The sequence below is a fragment of the Condylostylus longicornis genome, unplaced genomic scaffold (genome assembly GCF_029603195.1).
Source record: "Condylostylus longicornis isolate FDR11 unplaced genomic scaffold, ASM2960319v2 ptg000055l, whole genome shotgun sequence".
Taxonomy (NCBI): Eukaryota; Metazoa; Arthropoda; class Insecta; order Diptera; family Dolichopodidae; genus Condylostylus; species Condylostylus longicornis.
This window is the reverse complement of record NW_026578024.1, coordinates 1,096,873-1,121,317: the sequence shown is the minus strand read 5'-3', so window position 1 is coordinate 1,121,317 and position 24,445 is coordinate 1,096,873. Positions and strand designations below refer to the sequence as shown.

The 24,445-nt window shown below is 24.3% G+C and overlaps 1 protein-coding gene across 1 annotated transcript; it reads left to right on the top strand.

Annotated features, from left to right (window-relative positions):
- Window positions 1-1,101: 1,101 nt before the first annotated feature.
- LOC129611738 (uncharacterized) lies at window positions 1,102-22,399 on the top strand. Its single transcript, XM_055525029.1, has 6 exons — window positions 1,102-1,586; window positions 15,418-15,593; window positions 19,397-19,623; window positions 19,786-19,944; window positions 20,077-20,152; window positions 20,604-22,399. Exons 1-6 carry the CDS (start codon window positions 1,541-1,543, stop codon window positions 20,607-20,609), a joined length of 690 nt encoding a protein of 229 aa, XP_055381004.1. The 5' UTR covers window positions 1,102-1,540; the 3' UTR covers window positions 20,610-22,399.
- The last annotated feature ends 2,046 nt before the right edge of the window (window positions 22,400-24,445 follow it).

Below are 24,445 nucleotides of genomic sequence, written 5' to 3'. Positions count from 1 at the left end.
TTCATTATGTATGTATGTGTTGTTTATGTTTGAAAAATATTTTGAAATTTGATATTTTTAGATATTTTGTAAAGTTTTCTAAACATTTTTCAGCTTTTCCGTCTGGTTTATTTTTTTTTTAATCAGATTGTTTTCTTATCGAGAAGGGATTAGTGCTACCAATTCTTTTTGGCTCACTTTGCCTTTAATTAAAAAACACCCATTTTTTTCTTTTCCAAACCCTATTTTTTCCCATATAATTTCTCTTTAAGAGATCTTTTATTTATACATATACATCTAGCATTGTACTTAAAAAAAATACGTATTTATTGAGTTAAAAAATATTGCACTTATTCAATTGACAGTAACTTTCAAATTGTGATATAAGAAATACTATATCGGTTTAAGAGCCTCAAAATAAATAATAGGCCTTTCTATTTTTTGATCAAATGCCAAAATTTGGTCAAAAATAAAAAAGAAATTAAAATAACTAAATTAAAGAAGATAAATTTTCAATGGAATTTTCCACGATTTTTTGCCTTTTTCCCTTAAAGGCTTTAAAAATCCCTCAAAATGGAATATTTCCCACGATTTGACAAAACTGAATGACGTTACTCAGTTTTAAAGTTTTTTCAAGTTTTATACAAGACAGATCAGAACCAGACTTATAAGTTCAACTTCAATAAATTAAATTTTTTTGAAAAAATAATTTTTAGCAACACAATTTTCTCAATTTCTAAAAATAAAAAAAAAAGATTCTCTTAAGAAACAAAACAAAGCTCACATATTTAACAAAAATTATTAGTTTGTTATTGTTTATAATTATTACGCTATTATACATCCCTAACATTGATAATATGTACATACTTTTATTTCAAAGTTTTTGTCGTACTCTCACAAAATGTATGTTTTCAAATTTAAAATCAAAAATTATATTAAAAAAAAAATAAATAAAGAGAATATGTACTCTCTTTATAAGACTACAATAAAACATGAACACTGAACATACTTTAAAGTGAGTTTTTATTTTTGTTGAATTGATTGTAATTCGAGTTTTGTATATAAAAAGCTTCAATTTTAATCATTTGGGCTTAGTATTTAAAATATCACGCTTAAGTGCTGATGTTAGGCTAAATTAAAAATATATTTATTAAAAATTTAAAAAAATAGTGATAATATTGCATTTCTGTTTTCGAGTAGTGTACATAGTAAATAATTATTTGAGATAAAATTGTTGTGCTTTAATATTTGAGATACCTTTTTATTTTTAATTATTATTGTTATACTTATTTTGAGTTTCGAAACGTGCGTTCGGTAGAAATTAATAAATACTTTATTGTGAACATTGTGAATAAAAAATTAAAACGAGTTTTTGGAATTAATTAAATATTTAAGTATTTAAGATAAAAAAAAAAAACAAACAAATTTTCAAGAATTTTCTAAAAGCAAGAAAATAATTTTTTTCACGAGCATATCTAAATAATCAGTTTTTAATTGAAGTTTCGTTTCAAAAAATTTCTTATATAATTAAATTAATTTAAAGATTTGTGAAAGAGTAACAATGTATTCAGTTCCATTCTTTGTGATGATTTTATTTATTTCTGTTGGTAAGTTGAAATTTTTTATCTTTTAAATATTTTTATCTTTCATTCAAAAATTTATTTATAAAGTAAAATTGGTAATTTTTACCTTAAATTTCTATAAATTTTCGTTATCTATATATAAGTATATGAATTAATCAATTAAACACTTTGATAACACTATCAAAATAAATAAATAGAAACATTTTTCTTCATCGATCAAAGTCTTTGGCTGGTAAATCACAATATATACATACATATACAGGGTGTTTGGCATAAGGTGGTAAATAATTTCAGAGGTCGTTTTCGTGGGAAAGAGGTCGTTTTCGAGTTACAGCCTCTTGGAAAAAAGGTGCCACATTTTTCTTGCATATAAATAAACGGTTATAACTTCGAAATCACGCAACATGGAGTAAAAAACTCGAAATTTCGCAGAAATTTGTTTTATTATTCTTCATTTTTTTCAATTTTTTTTGAAGTGGTACAATAAATTCTAAAGGTTAACCAATATAACACTTTGCTCTATCTCTCATAGTTTTGCCAGTAAAACGTGTTAAATGTATTTAAAAAGCACAAATGCAGAGAATAGCAGAGAAGGAGTTGCGATAAATGTTTCACAAGATATTTCATAAATTTTTTGTTTCATAAATGCGAATACTTGTAGAGTTTTCAGATTTCTGTATTATTAATTTTAAGTTTTATGAGATTTTTATTTTGAACTTACATATTTATTTTATGAACAAAATATTGAAATTTAATGGAATTTATTCATCAAACCGGATACCGGAATTTTTCAAGTGGTTGGAAAAAGAAATTAAAGCTCCACTTTTCTAATCAAACTCAAAATATTGAAGTGTTTTTTTTTTCGAAATTTTAACAGCGTAGCTGCTTTGTTTTAAGTACTATTTTTTTCAACACTTTGTTTAACTTTTAAAAAATGTAGTTTTATGTTAAGTCTGAAGGAAAATCTGTCTAAAACACCGACCGTTGGCTAACGCTCAAAAGGTTTATATTATTTGAATATTGTACATTCAAGTTTCGAGAATTTTATTTAAAATTTTACGATTAATAATGCATACAGAATACACCACTTACAAAAATTTGTACTTTCATTATTATGTACATATATGTATATTATATACAAATTGTGCTTGTATGTTTAAAAATTAAATTTTTACTTAGATATTCTAATAAGAAAAACAATCAACAATACACCAAAGCAATTCAATAAAAGTTTTTCTTTAGGGAAGCAATAACAAAATTGATTTTTGAGAATTTTTTAAAATTTTAGAAAATATTTTATGCATATTAGTATAGATATATGTATGTATGTAGATGGTCGTATTCACAAAAATAAAGAAAGATATTGAAATATTTTCGTCGTCGCAAGCTTTTGTTTTTTTTTTTGGAAATTTTATCTAATCGCGCGTAATTTTACGGTAATTTTTTATTATTCATACGAAGCTTCTTTTTATACCCTAGGCTTCTAGGTATGTTCTTGACTTATAATTCTCATTATTAATAATATTTATTTACGTTGAAATTTAACTTTATCATATTTGTTTAGAAGAGTATATTTTATTTGGATTTTATCAAATATTTAAATTTTGGCCAGAATTTTATTGAATGAAAAATATACACAATGTACATAAGTACACATAGACGTACATACATAAGTACCTGGTTTAAACTTTCTTTAAAAAACTAATTAGTATTTTAAAAGCATCTTATTTTTCGGTTAATTAAATGAATCATGTACTTTTAAACGTTCTGCTGATGAGTAATTTCATAAGAATACTCGGTTAAAGAATGATAATCACATTATATACTAACAATAGTGATTGAAATTATTTCGTTAAATTTCGTACTTTACTTAGATACTAAATACTTAGATATTAATGTAACTTTTCATTGAGAATATTTTTCTCATTTTATTATAAGCATTTTCAATCAACCATATTACGTATTTTGAAAATTCTAAGTCTAAATATAATATAATAATTTTTTAATTTCTTAAACTAATCGCACAAATTTCTTACTTTTGCACTTTCAATTAATCTGTTTTCATTTCACTTAAAATAAAATTATTTAAAATATGAGTCATGAAATCTGCTTATAATTCCCATTGTAATACATAAGTATTTTTAATTATCATTTGGAATTAGATACATCTATTTTGTTTTATATTACTGATGAAGACTTGACTTCTCCCCTTAACGAACCCAAAACCACATGGATAAAGTTAAATTTTCAAATTGTGCCACTCTACATATTTAAGTGGGTTGACATTTACTTTTTGTCGCTTAAGGTGTTAATAATTTTTTAAAACAAAAAATCACTTTCTTCTTCATTTATTTGTCACACAAAAAGAAATTGAATGTTTTGAATGAAAAAAAAGTAAAAATTAATTCAGTTATGCGATGGTATCATAGGTTAGAAATCACAGTGGGGCTCATATTATAGTGTAACAAAAAATTTAAAGTATAAAATAGGCTGTTTACCCACCTAACATAAAAAATAAATTCCTTATTTCTAAATTGATCTGATATGTGTCAATTTCATTTTATTTATCTAATAGATAGTGAACTTAAATAGAATTAAAATAATTTTATTTAAATTCACAATATAAGAGAAAGACGTTGCTGTTTTTATTAACAAATTATAAAGACAAAGCATTATATAGATATGTTTGTAAAAGCAAATACAAAGAAGACAAAAATATACATTTGTAGCTATGTGAATACTTAGTTAGCAAGCAAAAATTAAATATTTGAACAATAATGTTGATTTTACTTATGACATTTAATCCCTAAAATAGGAAAATTTTTAGAAGATTATTACAGAAAAAAATTCGATGATCGTAGCAGAAATCTCTATATTTAAATACCATCATTGCCCATACATGCATCGCATCTCTTCGTTGCGTTCGTAAGCAATTCTTCGATTGTGTGGGTTAGGTTAAGAGACGACTGTTTTGGGCGAGCGCCGAAACACGCTAGTTACATTCTTTATTTTTTCAACCGCCTTTTATACTAAATTGTTTAAATTCTCATGTGTATACAATTTTCCAAAAATTAATTAAAATTGGGGTTTTAGGTCAAAATGTTAATTTAATTCTTCAAACAAAATTTCCTTTACTTCAAACATTGCTTCATCTACATATACGCACATAACAATATGTATATACATATAAATATGTACAAGTATTTTATATTAAATCCGGGATTATTTTTTTTGCTTTTTTTTTATAAATCATCCAAAATTAAAAACTGAACGCCTTTACCGTAATTTTATTATATTAAATTATTTCTTCATAAATATCAATTAGATGAACATTTCGAAGTTCAGGAATTTCGTTTACATGTATAATATGTACATTAATATTTAACTGGACATATTTAAGGTAAAACTTAATGTTGATATTCATTTACTTTTCTCATACAATTAATATAAGTAAGAGAAAAGTATTTTTCTCTACTCGTAAAACAGGCGCAATCATAAATGTTAATTGTAAACAGAATAAATGACTGCTGTAAAATAAAATTAAATAAACAAACAGGCGAAAAAGGTAATGTTAATAAGCCGCATGTATAATGGTATTACAAATTTATACTTTCGTTAATACAGTAAGATGTATATTTAAACATTGTATTGTATTATATATTGTATTAGAATTCTGATCTAAATATTTAGAATTACCCAGCATTTTTATCACGAATTTAACAGCCTATTGGTGTGTCTCGCTTTTTTTTAATCACATTTTATTCACTTTCAAATCTTATTTCATTTTAATTCCTCGTTTTTCTAATTGATTTTTTATTTTTTCAATAAGATTACTCATTTTTTCAGTTTGATTTTTTACATTTTTTCTCAAATTAGAGACTGAACATCTTACTTTCAAAGTCAATAAATTTTGTATACAGTTAAAAAAAAGGGGTTACGAAATACCGAATAACTCGAAAATTACATTATATAAATATATAATTGACCTGACCATTGGTGCAGTGGTTATGGCACCGGCCCTCTAACCGAAGGGTCTCGGGTTCAAACCCCGGTCAGGTCACTATAAAAATTATATTCAATATTATATAACTTAATATGCAATACTAATAAATATTATACAAGTAATTTTCAAATATTCATAATATTCGATAAACTAATATTCGATAAATTCGATAGACTAAAGACTAAGAAAAATAAACAGTAAATATTAATAAACTGAAATATTTAATATAAATAAAAACTACGGTAGGCTAGTCACCTACCTAGCTAACTCTCTATGACTATAGAAACTAGGACATGACATGTATCATGCAGTAGCCCTATACTCCTCCTAGGAGTGAAGAAAGAAAAAAAAAATATATAATAGTTACTCACTTTCCTCTTACTTGCCGAGTATAATAAAGAGATAGACGATCAGGCTCTAATTTTTTTTTTAAATGTGTACATAAACGCGTACATTTTGAATCACTACCGTTTACTATTCCGCTCTCAGATTTCATACAGAAACGCACCTTATCTACTGCTTGAAGCATACAAATCGATAATTTATTTATTCGATACAAAACACTTCATTATTGTTTGTTTTTGAATAAGCATTCCTCATGGTTGTCATACACAGAACTATTTTTCTTCTTTTCGTTTTAATATAATTAAATTCAATGAAAATTGTTCCATTTATAAAATCTTTACCTCATCTAAATCGAATGGTAATGGCAAAATTGTTCACTTTTGTGAGCACAAATTAAAACTAAATATGATTCTTAAATACCCGCGTACAAACGATTTAATTTTTCTTCTACAACAACTGCTATAATTAAACAAAAGGCAAGTTTTTTTTTTATTTTTATATTTATACTGAAGAAAAGTGAAAATGTGACATTTTTTTTATTAATTTGAACAACAACACCTGGAAAGGTATCTTAAAGTCAAAAAGTAATTACAATGTTACTTTATAGAGTAATTACAACAGTTTTAAAAAGTGCATGAGCACGCGCTTTAAAGTTGATTTGTAACATCAAACGCAGCGGAATTTCTCATTATTTTTCTTTTTTTTATGTTTTAATTTTTATTAGTTCGCAGTAGCTATCTTTAGAATTGAATTTTCTTTCATAATGTTATTTAATTTGTATAGGATGTACATAAATACATGTTATAGATATGTACATATGTAGGTACATGAGTTAGGATGGTAACAAAAAATGGTTTTCCTTTATACTAGGGTTTTGTAAAAGCATTGTCGTGCCGATCAAGATCAAAATTATTTGTAATCGGCCTTAAATAAATTTAAACATGTTCATATGTATGTATATAAGTACACATATTATTTATTTTACAAAATAAATATGTTTGAGAACTTCAAGTGTTGTAGCTACAAAAGAATGTTAATCTCATGAGAAACTTGTGTACGATCAACATCTTTTGTTTTGAGTTTCGTGCCTCATTTTATAATCAGCAAAGTTAAATTAAATTGCGCTTTATATTGATTTGTTTTTTATTTTATAAAAGGCACGCACAACAGCAATTTCTTTACTATTTATTCAGTGATATTTTTATAAAAATGAACATAAATAATATTTGTATAAATTGTTAATGATAATAATTTCTTTTCCGGCAAGACATATGCAGTAAATATAATATGGTTGCCGTCTTTGATTGTTTTGTTGTACATATTGTAAGCATAATTGATTTGACATCGAAAGTTTCAATACTATAGACTACACGTAAGACTTTTAGTTTTACTACACGTAAGTTACACACCACATATCAAGTTAATAAGTATTTTCCTAAAAATACAAAGTTGTTTTCCTAAAATTTAGATTTTAAATTTCGATGGTATTAGTGTTCAGAGGCATAGTGTTCAATTTTGTTTTTCTTACAATTTACTTTATAATTTGAAACACAGTTTCAATGGCAAATATATATATTTTAATAATTTTATTGTTTAAATTTTCTTATAGTGTTATGTACATGCACTTGATCATCGTCAAACTCTCAATTTACAAATTTTAGATGTTATTTTGTTGAATACACTTTAATTAACCTGCATGAGATCAAATGTAATTTTTTTATAATTAAAATACTTAAATTACTCTATTATAAAAGTTTGACCTCGCATGCTTGCAAAAATTATTTTATCTACTATAAGTATATTGTTTCCTTTTACCACTGTTATAGAAATAAAATTCAATTAAAAAGAAATTCATATAAAATTAACTTGGTGATTTGTGTTTTGAAATTTCAGACCAAATTCTTCAAATATAAATACATTCACATATAATATAAATATACTTACATATATAAAAACAATTTTAACTAATATAAATACTTAAGGGTAATTATCGAAATATTTGCGCTAATTGAAGGATTAGTCTAAAATAATAACATAGATAGGTGAATTATAAAATTAAATATTAAAATCTTAACTAAAACTTTGCAAAATGAAATTTATGTTTGTATATTTCTTAAGTATATTGTCTAGATTTGTTTGTATAATTTTTGTGCAAAAATATACCTGCATTACATTAAATATAAATAAACACACACATATTTTATGTAAAACATTGCATAAATATCTAAAAGTAAATACTTCATATTGTTGTATAGTGCACTATAATGTTGAGAGCCTTCAATAACATAAAAATGTTTTGTGGCCTCCGCATAATTATCATTTGTTGCAATTCTTATAGTGTTCTAAGTAAGTTATTTTCATGTATAATTTTATTTAGTTATATATTATTAAAATAATATAAACTGATTGCAAAATAATTGACCGTGTTTCAAATACCTCTTTTGTGCGTGTATGCTACAACAAGTGATCGAAATCATCTATTTATTGATAAAAGCATACATAATACAAAATATTGCATCAGTTTTTAAAGTAAAAACAGCAAATTTCCTTAGATTAGTATTTACTAAATTAATTCACAATTGAGAATGAAAAAGAAGATATTTGGTAACAAGGGTGAATCAGATACTTTTTTTTATTTAAGTTTTTAATGTTTATACTCGTATAAGTAATTCAGCTTCATATTTATCATATATGAAGTAAGCTGTGACTGGATACGCTTAAAAGAAGCTGTTAAGGACAAAAATATGTTAAGTATAAACTGAATCCATTACAAAATTACTAAATGTGATAATTTCTTTTTAATAAATTTGACATGTGTAAACAATAATCTAAATTTTGAATTTTAAAATTTAATATTTACATGTTAAATAATTGCTGGTTAACCCTATTTTATAATGCTTTTTTTTAAGAAATGTTTTTTTTCAATAAATGATCAGTGTTAGTATAATTCTACAAATGTAATTAGTCAAGTTTACTTACTTGATCGAGTCAAAATATAACCGGATATTAACTAGTAAAAACTTTTATTTCAAATTGATTATCCAAAACATTTTAAATTTTTAAATTTCTGGATAATAAAAAATTCCCTCCTTTCGACTTCTTTATTGATGGCAATGCTAATTATCCTAATTCGATTCGTTCCAATTATCACAGCAATTAATTTACTTGATAAGTGCAGATATATTTAAAACGATAACACAAAACGGACTAATGCATTAACACTTGTACCCAAATTCACATTTAAGCAAGTCCGTGCAATCAGTAAAATATGAGGTGTGTGCTTTTTTTTAATGGAATCAACCATGATGGTTTTTTTTTAATATTTCTTTGATAATGATTTATATTTTTCTTAATTATAATTTTGCAGAATAAAAGAAAATGAATTTTTGTTGCAACATTGTTGTCATTACTGACTGCTATGCATTATCATCCCGCTAAAGGATTATTGAATGTAATGTACTTTGCAACAATGTTGCTTTCTTTTACAAAAAAAATCGATGATTGACTAAGAAAAGGTTATAAGTTAAGAAGTTTTGAGGCGTAATTTTTCTTTCATATTTTAAAAATATTTTGTTTTCTCTTGCATAAATAACAAATTGCTGTACAAAATACATATAAAAAATGAAAAATCAAAAAAAAAATTAATAGTGTGAAAATTGAATAAAACGAGAAAAATTTCAATATAAAAATACAACATTAAAACGAAATATTAAAATCTCTTTAAAAATACATATTCAAAATTACACAAATTAACTACACCTATTTAATACTCGCATATACGAATACATATGTACATACATTCCTAGTTTTGAAGTCTACTTCATTATTGACAATATTTGTTTGATGTAAGGGAAGTATTTTAATCGGCTTTTCAAATTTAGTATTCAAAATAGTTTCATACGATTAAACCAAACAAGATTCCAAAAGCATTTCTATTCTATTAAATAAATTAAATTAAAACTTAGTAAACTACTTAAACTAAGTTCGAAAAGCCTTATATATTATAGGTGAAAATCGAATTTTTCACCTATGAGCCAGGTTTTTCTTATATTACTAATATTTAATTGTATCTCAAAAGTAATTTAAATGAAAAAATTTGCTTTAGATATACGCATAACATGGGTTCTGTTTCAACATTTTTGTCAATAAAACTGTCGTATTTTAATTGCGTTTGATATCTTCGAGTTAATTCAGATATTTATCGCGCTTTAAAAATTTAGTGTTGAATTTGCCAATTAAAGTACACAATGTAAAGTATTTTGTATTCAACCAATTCTAATAGTCATCAGATTTAAGCAGAATTAATTTCAAATTTATGAGTTTTCCTTTAATCTTTATTGATTTAATATTACAAATGGAAAACAAAGTTTTTTAAAATGAATTATAAAATGTTTTCTAAATTAGAAAATGAACAACAAAGTAGTTTTCTAAAGTAGAAAATCTAGCTCAAACAATAGATGTAAATATAAAAAATTTAAATTAGTAACGCAGTGAAAACCCTAAATTAAGGCGATCTTACATTCCTGTAAAATGAACTCGAAAATTATTGATAATCATTATATACATATGGTATATGTACATAATATATAGTCAATAGTGTTTCTTGCTGATTATCAAATGGATTACGATTATGTTGATGCCTTAGAGCTCGTTTTTAAATTATTGCGCTTTTTTTTGTGTTTATTTTCGATATTTTACTTACTACGGAAGTGCATCGTGTAGCTATTTTTAGATACTGTATAAGTAACCGAAGGTTGTTAGCAAATTTATTTATGGATATTTAAAAAAAAATGAAATTTTATTTTATTTATTATTTTATAGCTACATAATATAATAATATATATAAAAAATTTTTAGTTGAATTGACTAAAGAATTTACAACTTGTTCTCATTTTATTTATTATTTTTTTTTGTTTTTTTTTTTTGCAGTAAGATGTTGAAATCTAACTCAGAATATTTTCTACAATATTGAGTTTTAATATACGATCATGTAATAAACATAATATGTATATACAGCTGGTAATCATGAATATTTAATTTAAGCGCAAAGTCCAATTTTAAAGGATCGTAGCACAGAAAAGAATGTTACAAATAAAATATTTATGAATAAACACTTAAAAGCATATACATATTAAGAATACTTACATATTTCTCTGTTATGTAAATATGTGAAAAAGGTTCATGTACATATATGTATACATATTTATATACAAAACATACAAATATACTGAAGAAAATAAAATAAATCTTTGCAAGTTTAGCAAAGATTTCAATCTGATTGAATTTTTTTGAATAACTTTCGGGTAATTATTAGTAATTAATTATCTTGATAAATATTGCAAAGGCAATTTAGAGCTGGTTCTAATAATTGAGTCATAAGACATGGTTGTATTAAATACTGAAATTCATGAGTTTTTTAAAAAAAAGTTTAAAAAATATTCTTTCATATTTACTTAGAGACTTTCTGTCTAAAAATAAAAATATACCTAAAAAATTCATTACTTTTTCAACTAATTTCATACTTACAATTTCTTAAGTTAATTGCAATTCTTTCTATAAATTAAAATCCCGTTTCTTAATATTTATTGTTAAAAACTATACCAAACATTAAGAAACGGATATTTCATATTGTATAAGTACACATATATAAGTACGTAAAAAATTATATGAATATGAAAACGCAAAAATATAAAAATGGCTTTTAAGTTTTAAACTGATAATAATTAATTGCATTTTTACTCCTAAGTTAATTGTTTTGTTTACAAAAATCAAAGCGTTTTAAATACCTACATATTAGAAACAAGTTTTTTTTATTAAATTATTTGTATATTTTTTAAGTATTCAAGCAGTTGTATATATTACATACATATGTATGTATATTGAAAGGTGAATGGTTAGAGTTCGACAACAAAGTTAAATAATTGCTTTAACCACTTTGTAAATTGCATTTGTTGGGTGAACTATAAGGAAAACATTTAATGTAGATTTTCCATAATGGCAGTCAAATAAGTATCCATAATGTTGCTAGTCTATTCTATACCAACTTGTTATAATAAAATATTATTCTGAAGTCCTTTTTAAATCTGTTATTATAATATTTATGAAAAAAAAATTCTGCATTTTAAAATTTAGCTTAAAATTTTGAAAATTAAAAAATAATGACTTTATATTAATTTATAATATTCTGTTATATTGTTCTTAATAATTAAAATCAGTCCTAGTCAAATTCTTAGTGAGAGAGAGCGACCCCTTCCGGCCATTTACGCGAATCTAATGCGGTAGGTGAATATCGGCAACCTTCAAACTAAAATTTGTCAACCGCCCAAGTAGTGTAAATCGCAATATCTATCTAACGGAGCAGATTAACCTCCTTAGTGAATGTCGAGAGCAGCGCAAAAAAACTCCTCTATAGCTACCCAAGGCCGAAAAAAGACCTCCACGACGCGTTTAAGGAACAGAAAGCATGTTCCACGTCCTCTACTTCCGCTATATACTGTGATCGCCGATAGACATCCTTTGTCCGAAATTGGATTTTGAACATTTAACAAGATTTTTATTATTAGCCTCACAAAAATTATCAAAAAAATATCAGATTAAAATTTTAAAAATAGAATAGAATTCAGATTGGTTTTACCTAATACATATTATAAAACTATTCTTGTTATTTGATTTTCCAAATCAGAATTACTACCCGGTACGGGTACCTTATACATATATATTAAAATCAGTCATCAATTAGTTTATAAACATTCATAAGAATCTTAAAATATGGAAAATTTTGCAAAATTTAACTTCTAGCTACTTGTTAACATTTTCTCAAAAATCTGCTTTTCAGATAACCCTACATAATATACAAAACATTTTATTTCCCACATAAAATATTCAATTAATAATTCAATAATTTATAAAAAAACATTACCACCCTTATCTAGATTAAAATATGTACATATGTACATAATTTGTACGTCCTTGGAACATAAGCAGAACTAAAACAAAAAATAAATTAAATTTCATATTTAATTTCTATCTATTTACAGTTAAAACTAAAAGAAACAGTTTAATTTTAATTACAGTTATTGGCACACGAGACCCTAGAATGATCATATATGTACTTAAGTATATAAAATAAGCTGAAAGTTTATTTCCAGGATCATTTTAAATGAGCCCGAAATTGTTTCACGAAACATACATTTTCGATAACCTTAGCTAGACATCATAACAATAACATAGAAATATAAAGAATTTGAAAATTCTTCGGGTTTAAAAAAAATATTCTTTTAATGATAACAAATCAAAATTAAAAAAAAAAAACAAAATTGTTTAATTCCGAGCGATACGTAACCCTCCCATCTTTTGTGGAATTTTTGAACTTTAAACCTTACCGTGAAATAGACAAGAAATAATCATCAAAAATAAAAAAATTAAAATGTAATCAATCAACATTATTAATTTTTTATTTGTATTCTTAAAATATTTCTAGAAACGAGCTGGAGAATTTTTTTTCATATTGAATTTAATTTTTTTATATATGCGAACAAAGGCTATTTTTAAACATTTATAATTTCTTAATTAAGTATTCAAGCAGTTTTAATCAACAAAATTATTTTCAGTAAATTTATTTTTGAATTTTAAAGCGGTAACAGCATTTTGTCTCGCTTAGCTTTTCCATCTTTTGCTTTGTGAAGAATTTCAACAATTCGTTAAAATTTTACACATACATAAGTGTGTATTTTCCTAGAAAAATAATGAGATAGTTGTTGTATTAATATGTGCTTTAAATTTGAAAAATTTTTAAAAGTTACAGCTATGAACTATTCAGTTCACACTCCCTCTTTCATTTATAACTTTCCTTTTCCTTTAAAATGTACACGAGCTCAATATTATGTGCATATGAGTATTTAGCTGTTTCCATTACATTATTTTATTATCAAGACACAATTTTCAATTATTGCATCACTTTTTTACAAAATTGCAAAAAAAAATAAAATAGAAAAATAACATCGTAATTAATATTTATTTTAAACAATCTAGACGACACCATCTTTCAATATTAAAATTAAATTCTATTAATAAAATAATTATTCAATATCAAATAAGTATATGAATATTTATGCATACAGAAAATTAGACATATTAATAATAATGACCAACGAAACGGTAATTGATTACCCATCTGTCAATTTTAATCAATTAAGTATGTGCATATGTATACATATTTACGAAAAATAATATTTAAAGAAATAATAGCAGATTAATAAAGAGCGAGACAAGGAGAAAATAAAATATAGGCCTATATAAGATAATTTTTTATAAATGTAAATAAAAAAAAAATAAAAATACATAATTATGTTAAGAGCAAGTCAGCAACCTAATTCTGTCTCGAATTAAATTTCATTTAATAAAGCGCGGACAATAATAGCATCGTTATTGATCATATTACGCGATTAATAGAAGGGTGCGAAGTAGTGAAGAATCCTAATTTTATACTTATAACTTACATTTTGTTTTTGCTATTTAATTTACATATAATCTGACTTTAATAGTTTACTTAATGTTTGATTGCATTTTATATATATAGCTATATTTGGTCCTCTTATAACACGCTTCATGAGGAACATGTATTATAATTTTGGAAATTATAATATGATATGTTCCTTTTTTTATAGTCTCCCACTAAATTTTATCCCTATTATATGGGATCAAAAAACAAAAATGCAGAAAACATTTTAAGAAACGCCAAAATAGCAGGTATAGGACCTGGTGATGAACCTTAAAGATACAAAAAAAATCATATGAAAACGTTTAAATTCTAGAAGCAAAAGAAGTGCAACGTTCCATCTTTTTGAACATATCTTTTATTTTTAAGGTCTTGGTTTCGATATATCATAATATTCAGATATAGCAGACTCAGTTGATCAAAGAATCGACTCTACGAAATGCATTTATTTAGTATTCAGAATGTAAACCATTTCGCAGCTTTTATGATGTCAAAAAGAAATGTACTAAAAAGGAAATACTGAAAACTAAGTAAATTTTTTTACAATCATCGTTATCTAAAATCTAAATGAACCATATATTTTAAATTTTCGTTTATATGAGTAAGAAAAACATGTGATTGACGTGGGAGACATTCAGACTAGAACGCAGAAACATTGAAAAGCGATTAATTAATAATATTTTGTTTATAACGACTTTAAAATTTAATACATGTTCTTTTTATGTAAAAGACTTAGTGACCTGATAAAATTTGACCCCTATTCCACACGTTTACATAAAATACGTATACGTTTGTGTATGTATATTTTCTACATATATATTTAATACATTTCTTTATTTGATTTAGAAACTTATTCGTTCTTTTATATTTAAATAATACGAAAGTTGATAACCGAAAAAAGAAAAATACAAATATTTAAAATTTTACCATAAATTTTATTAAATTTAACCATAGCATTTTTTATTTTCTAATAAGTTTCTAATTGTTTCATACATCTTCATATATTGCAGATAATGCATTTAGTTCAAAGGAGTCTGATGCACTAGCACTAGCCTTAAAAACTTCAATAAAAGTAAATTCAACACTCTCAACATTACCACCGTTAATATTTCCTGATAAATCCAGTAATTTTACAATAATCCCACCAAATGAGGCGACAATTCGAAGATTGCAGCACATGGATTCGGTAAGTAAGAAATGGAAGTGTTGGTCAGTGAAAGTTGAAGAGTTTTTAAATTCAGTCTATGTATTTTTAAGTGTCAACATAATAATTTTAAATAACTCATGTCTGCATATTAGCAAGAGATGCCTCAACTGACATTCCATTATTAAAGTTTCAGATCAAAACTTTAAGAAAACCTTTTACTTAAATCTTAAAAAAAATGTCATTTACATATATGTACATTGATCAATGATAGGTTTGAATAAAGTTTTGAATTTTTGGAAGGTTGCTGATTAAGGAGGTATTCATATCGTTCTTTTTGAGGTATTCATATAGTTTGGCATTTTGTAATTTTCTTGAAAAACATTAGTAAATTTGTTCAGCAGTTGAAAGAGGAGCTTCTATGTTAGGTGAATTGCACATTTTCACCTTCTTTTGCGGTGTCATAAAAATGTAAATACATGCATATGTATGTAAATCTGTAAAAGTCTGTAGATACACTTATACTATATAAAAAAATTTTATGATGCTAATTCAAGCAAATATACTCAGTTAACGTGAATTTCTTGATTTGGAAAATGTAAATCGTAAATTCGTTTAAAATTCCGGTACTCGTCTGTTCAAGGTTGGTAAACTATTATAATGCATTATTATGAAAGCGCTCAAGATAGAAATGCGATGAAAGTCACGTGATCATTATCAGCTCAAATTATTCATTAATATTTTAATATTAATGGAGAATTTTATCTTGAACAGACCTATAGATATTATCATTCACAACATTTAAGTAGGTTCAAAACAATGATTATCCAATTACACAATATATGTACATAATTGAAGTTGTAATAAAACACTTAGATATTAAATAGCATAGCAACAGGCGAAAAACTAATAACTATTCAAACTGCTAAATATGTACATATATACACATATTCACATATGTACATATATACACATTCAAATGTTTCACAAACTTCTGTTCAAATAATTTTTATTTTTTCAACTTAAACTTTTTGACCCAATTATGGCCATCCACACTTATTTAATATTTAAATTTACAAAATTCTAATTTTAATCATTTTAAGAACGTAATATGATAGAGTAGTGATATGATACATAATTAAATTGGTTTCAATTACTTTGTTTTATCGCTATAAAAATAGCTAATGAAATTAAATTAATTTTGATTAAAAAATATCGTGACACTCACAATATTTCACTAAAAAATATATAAAAGCTTCTTTTCTTTAATTTTATTATCTAATAAAAACTCCTATTTCGATCAAATTTCATACAAGTTCTCGAAGAAATTATCATATTTTCAACTGTAATTGACAATGATCATGAAATTCAATATATCAAAAATTTAATAGACAAATTTATTGAGTTATTGTATAGGTAATGATATCATATTTGACCGACCTGCGGCTATATTAAATTTTTTGAGTACACGATAAATTATTATTTAAATAATATTAATGTTTGTTCAATTCAAAAAAAAAATTAACGAAATGTTCCATATTATTTGTTTTTTTGAATTTGCAAAATATAAAATATCATCATCCAGCTGAAATTCTACAAATGAGCCAATAATAAGTTAAGGTCTATTATGTAGTAAGTTAAAAAATGAATTAATGTACATATACATATATCGCATTGGTGACAGCATTATTACATTTAAAAAATTATATTAAGTTTCTCATGAAAATTATTTCAAACCTTTAATTTCAATGTATCAAGTAAAGAGGAAGACCAAGTACTTAATTTTATTTATACCAAGACCAAGGAAACTTAATTTTATTTATTCAAAAACCAATAAAATCCAATCAATAAGATTATATTATATTTATTAGATATATATAGATGTAGGTATGTAATCTCATTATGATAAGATAAATAAAATAAATACATGTAAAAAAATAAGCTTAACTCTTGTTTTACGGTAGTAAACAACTAAAATATGTAAAGTAAACAAAATAAAAAACGAGTTTAAATCATCTTATCAATAGCAAGCGATAAATTAAAAAAACACGGAATTTTCAAATAAAAATGACTCACAGGTAGCTGGAATACCTGAAAAATCAAATTATAAATTTTATAAACAATGTGTGCGCGTACTTATTTTCACGTAAATGTTATGTTAAAATACGTGAACATGAACGTTATTTTATAAATCTGAGCTTAATTTGAACACATACATATTTAAATACATAAATATATAAGTGTATATGTAAAAACTGTAAATAACTGCGAATGTTTACATTCAATATAAATGGTAGTTCCATTTTGAATATTAAATAAAATTTCAATTTGCATCATGTGTCTATTTCTAGCACTTTTCCAAAAAAATTTTGAAAAAAAGTGCTTATTAGTTTCACTCTGTCCGTCCGTCTGTCCGTATGTCTGTTTACAAAACTTCTACACCCTTGATTATAGAAACTTGAAATTTTATATGTACTCGTACATAGATCTTTACTAGAAACTAATTTTCGTAGAACATAATTTTTATCTATCTCCCTCCCTCTGAAAGTTATACCTCACCAAAACTCTTAAAATGCTATTTTTCAACTATTTATTGTAGTAGAACCATATGCATTTTTCAAATTTTGTAAACGCAGAAAAGCAGTGGGTTGTTTCTTCAATCACGGCATACTATATTTGAACTTAAAAAAACAAAATGGCCGTTAAAACTTACCGTTATATAAAATCAGTTTTTTTTTTAATTTTTGATGTCGTTTTTTCTTAAACCTCAGGTTGTAAAAGTCTGAAATTTTAACACCTTTTAGACATTAACAAATAGTTAATTTCGTTAGAAGAAAATTTGTTTCCACCTCCACCCCCGCTCAAGTTATCGCCGCTTGAAATTTATAAAATTTGAATTTTTGGCGCTTTATATTTTCGAAACCGCAAGCTTTTTCAAATTTCTATAATCGCAGAAAGGTAACGGTAAATTCTATGCTATTAAAAGATATAATTAATTTTCTCAATTCACACAATTAACCCTTAAAATCGAACACTATGCTAACCCCTCTTAAAATTAATTTTTGCTTTATTTCAAAAACTGCATAAACCGTTCATCCTAAATATATGCAATCCTCGAAATAGTTTCGTTTATGAATAAAAGTAATTTATTATAATAAAAAGAACATATAACAAGTAAAAAGGTTTCATTCGGTATAAACCGATTGAATTATACCCTGCACCTTTCGTTGTTGTATGGCAATTACTCGGACCTGTGAAACCATTCTATAGAAACTTCAAAATTTTTGTCTGACCCATAATTGGACACACAACTGCCAAGTTTCATGAATCTGGCATTATCATTTTTCCAAATATTTAGAATAAGCTTTTGGACTTGTATGGGAGCTACTCGAACCTGTCAAGCAATTCCACAAAAACTTTACAAATATATCTGACCTATAATTGGACACACGACTGCCAAGTTTCATGAATCGGACTTTATTATTTTTCCAAATATTTAAAATTACCATGTGACGACATCGCAGATTAAAGTAAATTTTACATGGCTAGGAATTGTCAAAAAACCAAATGTGATATACGTTCCTACACACATTTAATATATTTCTGACAATAATACAAAAGCAAAACACTAAACAGTACAGAATACAGTAAAGATTCTCCAATTTTCTTATAATTTCACAACAATTATGTTTAATGAATTGAAAGCGTTCTCGACCAAAGTTGTAATCATAAAATCGCTAACTTATTAATTTTAATTTTAACATTTATCTGTAATTCCTTTCAATATTAGGTATAATAAAGTTCCTCTTGAAATTTTTATATTAAATTAAAATTTTTTTTTGCAGCAAGACACTACATCTCGTCCAAAACCTGAAATACAAAAAGTTATTTCAAATAGACAAGGCATAGCCCTATTTAGAGTAAAAAATATGGATATAGATAACCTTCCAGAAGTTTTTCCATCAGATTTAGAGAATGATTTTAAAGAAGTCAAAGAACTTAAAGATGAAGTTGAAGAAATTCAAGAAGATGACTTTTCAGAAGAACAAAGCGGTTTTGAAGAACGATTCGGGTAAGAGAATTAAAACAAAGAACCCTATATAATATTTAGAAAGGTTTTTAACTAAACGCGCTAAAATTTAGAGTTTAAATATATTTCAACGCATATACATACATATAGATATTGTCTAAAACTTCATATTATTTACATTACGTATTTTTATTCTAATTTTAGAAATAGAAAAACTGGTATACAGGAAATTTTTAATGAAGATATTGAAGTTCATAATGTGAATTTTACCAATCACCATCTAACAATTATTCTAGCGACATTTTTGGGTCTGATTTGTTTAGCCGTATACATTGCCTTATTAACATGGAGACAATATTTAAAGTAAATATATGAATTTTAAATAAAAAACAACCCAAACTAATATCTAACTTATGTATAGCATGATTATACATTTAATTTATCATATACATAAGTACACATGTTTTAAAAAAATTCCTTTTACATTTTTATTAGGAAACGTTATGGAATGAGACAGTTATTAGTTACAGATGACGAGTTTTTACAAAATCACGATCAAAGATCATTTAATGTAAGTATTCGATTTGTTCTATTACTTTTAAGTGTTGACTTATAATTAAACAAAGTTAAATACATTAACATATGTGTATACAAGCATGCTTTCATATATAAAAACTTTAACATGTTCATGATAGCGAATAGGAATTATATAATATAAAAATTAATTATTTAATTTAAAATGTCGGAAATTTTATTTAATTGACAGTCATTAATATGTTTTTTTATAAATATAAATTCATAAATTTAATAAATTCATAAACATAACGTAATTAATTTAAGCTTGATTTAATAAAAAAAAAATTGTAGTCAATATACATAGTTGATCAATCACGGTGATATATGTATCTACGTATACATTTATGTATACATACATTTATCAATATGTGAACTTGCACTTAAATTTAAGTTAACTAGCTAGCTATTTGATTAAAGAATTTAATTTTTAATTTTTCTCATTTTAGGTATAACATATCAGGCGAAACAATAGCAAAAAAATTTATGTATTTTAATTAAGGAAAATAAATTAATAGAACTCATCAAAAGATTCAGCCATGTGCTAGAAGCATTTGCATTTAAGTGCCATCTATATGCGATATTTATTGCAGCACAATATTAATTTCAAAAAATTAGTGTAGTCTACAAGGGATGTTATTTAAATATGCTCAAATATTTTCAAAAAATGAATTAGATAAATTATAAGAATTAAAATAGCTTTGAAAGGATGATTAAGGAATTTAATCGACTGTTTGTCAACGGCATATTTTCAAATAATTCAATAGTTAGGAAATTTTTTCTATAATTTGTCTACATTAATTTTAACTTTTCTTTTAAAGCTGTACATATATATACGTAATACAATTCGAAGAAAAGCGTCTTAATATAAAACTTTCAAATATGAACTTGAAGTTAGTTTCAATATTTTATTGTGCTATTTTATTGTGTATTTGTGATTCGAGATTTGAAGAACAAATTTAAAATATTAAGTTTTAATTACAACTTTATATAGCAGAATTTGATTTTAAATGAAATTTTTAATTTATTTTATAAAAAAAAATCAATTGTTAAATCGTAATAAATATTTCAAAAACTGTAAAATACCTTTGAAGAGATTTAAGCCCACATTTCATGAATTTTTTTAAGTTGTACTGATTTAAGGAAATCAAACGTTAAATATTATTGCATTAAAATTTTGCGCCATTTTGAATTTGAAATAGTGTAATGTGAAATGAACTTAAATTTATTATATTTAATAACAAAAAGAAGAAACAGCAGCATTAAAGGAAATTATAGAATACTAAATGTGAGGCGGCTCAATAGTATAAAAAATATTAAACACAGCTGCTAAATTTAATCTTTAAATTTTAATCTTATAAGGACTATAAAGTTATAAAAGGCGCATTTCGCTTATATTAAAATTTTTATTAATTTTTTTTTCCTTTCTTTAAATGTACTTTGTACACATACATATATACATATATAAAAACGAAAAATCAGTTTTTTTGTAAATGAGTTTTCTATTGTGTAAAATTAAAAACTAATTAAAATAAAATAATTTTAGCACATGACTGTGATATTCCTATATGAAAATAAATTTGTTAAGAAATTTAAAATGTTTAAAACATTTTAAAATTAGCTAAAAATTTATTTTTAAGGGAAAACAAGAAAATACTGACCATATTTTATATTTAGGTTAATTAAAACTAAATTATTAATAAAAATGAAAATTATAGTTAATTTTTAATAAATATAGAAAACAAATTTTAATGCGTTAGGCAATCGAAGAATGTACATAGGTATGTACATATACTTCATCACTTGAATTTATGTATGTAAATTAAAAATGTTTCATTTTACCTAATGAAAATAAAAACTAAGGAAAAATTTAATTATACAAATGACGTAATAACTATATAAATGCGCGTTTAGAACGCAAAATTATTTTTTTGTAAAAAATTTTAAAACAATATTTTTAAGCATAATTACTTTTTATAAAGAAAATTATAATAAACTTAGTTTTTCATTCATAATTATTTTTAAAATATAAAGTGGTGAAAAAGACACATAATATATAAGTAAATGCTTATTTAGGAATTTAAAAAACGTACACATTTTATTAATACATTACACTGTATTGTAATTGGAACCTTTGTTTTCAATCATAAAAAAGATACTCACTTCTAATTTACTTTTGAAAACATTAAACTTTATATTTTTAGTTGAATATTATTGTTGTTTCAAATATTTGAATATAAAATATAGATTTTCTGATATGTATACGATATGGATTTAACTTAAGTCAATTTATTCGTAAAAAAATTAATAATTTAAGTTATTTTATATAAATTAGGAGTAAGTTTTCAAATAAATGAAAATTGTTTTGATATTTGTAAAATCTAGTGCAGTTTTTTTAATGCAGATGGTTAAAATTTTTTGTCAACAAATGCCATTTATTTTCATTTTTGTTTTTCCCGCATAAAAATTATCAAAATCGGCATACACGCAACATAGTTGCTTTACCCAAGCATTTAAATTGTGCACAAAAAAAATTATTTGTTTTCATACTCAATTTGTTAAATAATGCCTTTAGAAAAAAAAAACAGATTTAGAAGGCGGAAATAATAAGAATTTATATTTCAAATATTAAGTACAACCAAAGACATTAAAAATACTATATAAAAAATACCATAAGCAAGGCGGAATTAAGTGTTAAGATAAGACTCTTTATTTAAAAATAATAAGCTTCGTTTCATATAAGCGTTCTTTTTTTGTGCAAAATTTATTATTTTCTTTTTTCGCTATTGGACTCCTGTCTTAATTTATTTATTTCAAACATTTTACTTAAAAGTTTATCTCAATTTATACTTTTTTTTGTACACGATGTTTAAAATACCAAACAAAACAAGCTTTTTCTATTTTTCATCAATTTTCAAATACATACATATGTACATATTATGTAATATAATAAAAGATCAAATAATGTCTTTATATCTAACAAGTCCCAATGCTCAGAGAGAAACTTGAAAGCACGACCTTATTTTATATGGCCTTTTTTTAAATCGAAGTGGCTATTTTTTGAGAAGAAATATTAAAATAAATTCACACTTATTATAAAGCAGGTAAAATTTAGAACATATATTTGAAAAATCAAAAAAATATATTAATATTTTCATTGATAATTTTTTTAAAATTTTAAAAAAGCGGAAAAACAACAACCACAACCTTCGCCTTCAACGTTTTATATGTTACTGAAAGCATTTCATTATTTTTAAGTGAACAGCTTTTTTTTCTCATAGGGTAAGTTAACTCAAGATATGGGAAGTACCTGTGGTGTCAAGTTGAAAATATAATTAATGAAAGATAATTATTAAAATATTGATATAAATACATAGTAAAGAAAAAATTTGAAGAGGGAATTAGAAAATAATATCTAAAATACAATCAAATATTAATTGTTAAATACAAATTTTATATAAACCTCAAAATTTTACCTCTATTTTTATTTGAAAAAATATTAAAAACTTACTATCATTTATATCAATTACCTAAGAAAAAAAAATATTTAAAATGTTTGGAAAAAACAATCATATATTTTTATGACCGGATTTGAATATTTTTCTATTTTTGAAATAAATGGTTTTTTACCAAATGACTCAAAAATTCCGACTGTAAAATAACAGGTATTTTAAAATTTTTGTTCAGGTATTTTAAAATTCTTTCCGTTTAGAATTAAGATGGGTCATACATACACATGCAGGGACATTTTATAAATAGATTGCTCTTGTTTACCTGCTAATAAAATATGAAAAAAGAGCACAGCAAAATTTTTGAAGCACTCAATATAACATGTTTGAAATAGTTTTAAAATAATTATTTAAAAAAAAATTTATTGGAAGTAGGTACATACATATTTATTTTTAATAACTTAAAAACTAACTGAAATTATTTGAAACAATTTTATAAATAACGTATAAATAACCGAAATGAGATAATTCAAATTGTTGAAATGTGTCAACCTATTACTTTTAATAACATTTTTGTTAGACACTACTCAACTTGCCTTATTGGGAAATACAAAATGTGCATGAAAAATCATACATCCTTTCTCATTAACATTTGAAACCATACTGAAATATGAATTTGAAATTTTTTATCATTTTTTCTTTCCTCCTACCTTTCTTTTTTTTTTCGTGCAATAGAATTTAAATGGGAAGCTTTTTAAAAAATGTGTATAATATCCTGAGATTTTTTAAAATATTAATCTCTTACGTAAAAAAAAAGAAAAAAATAATAAAAAATATGACAC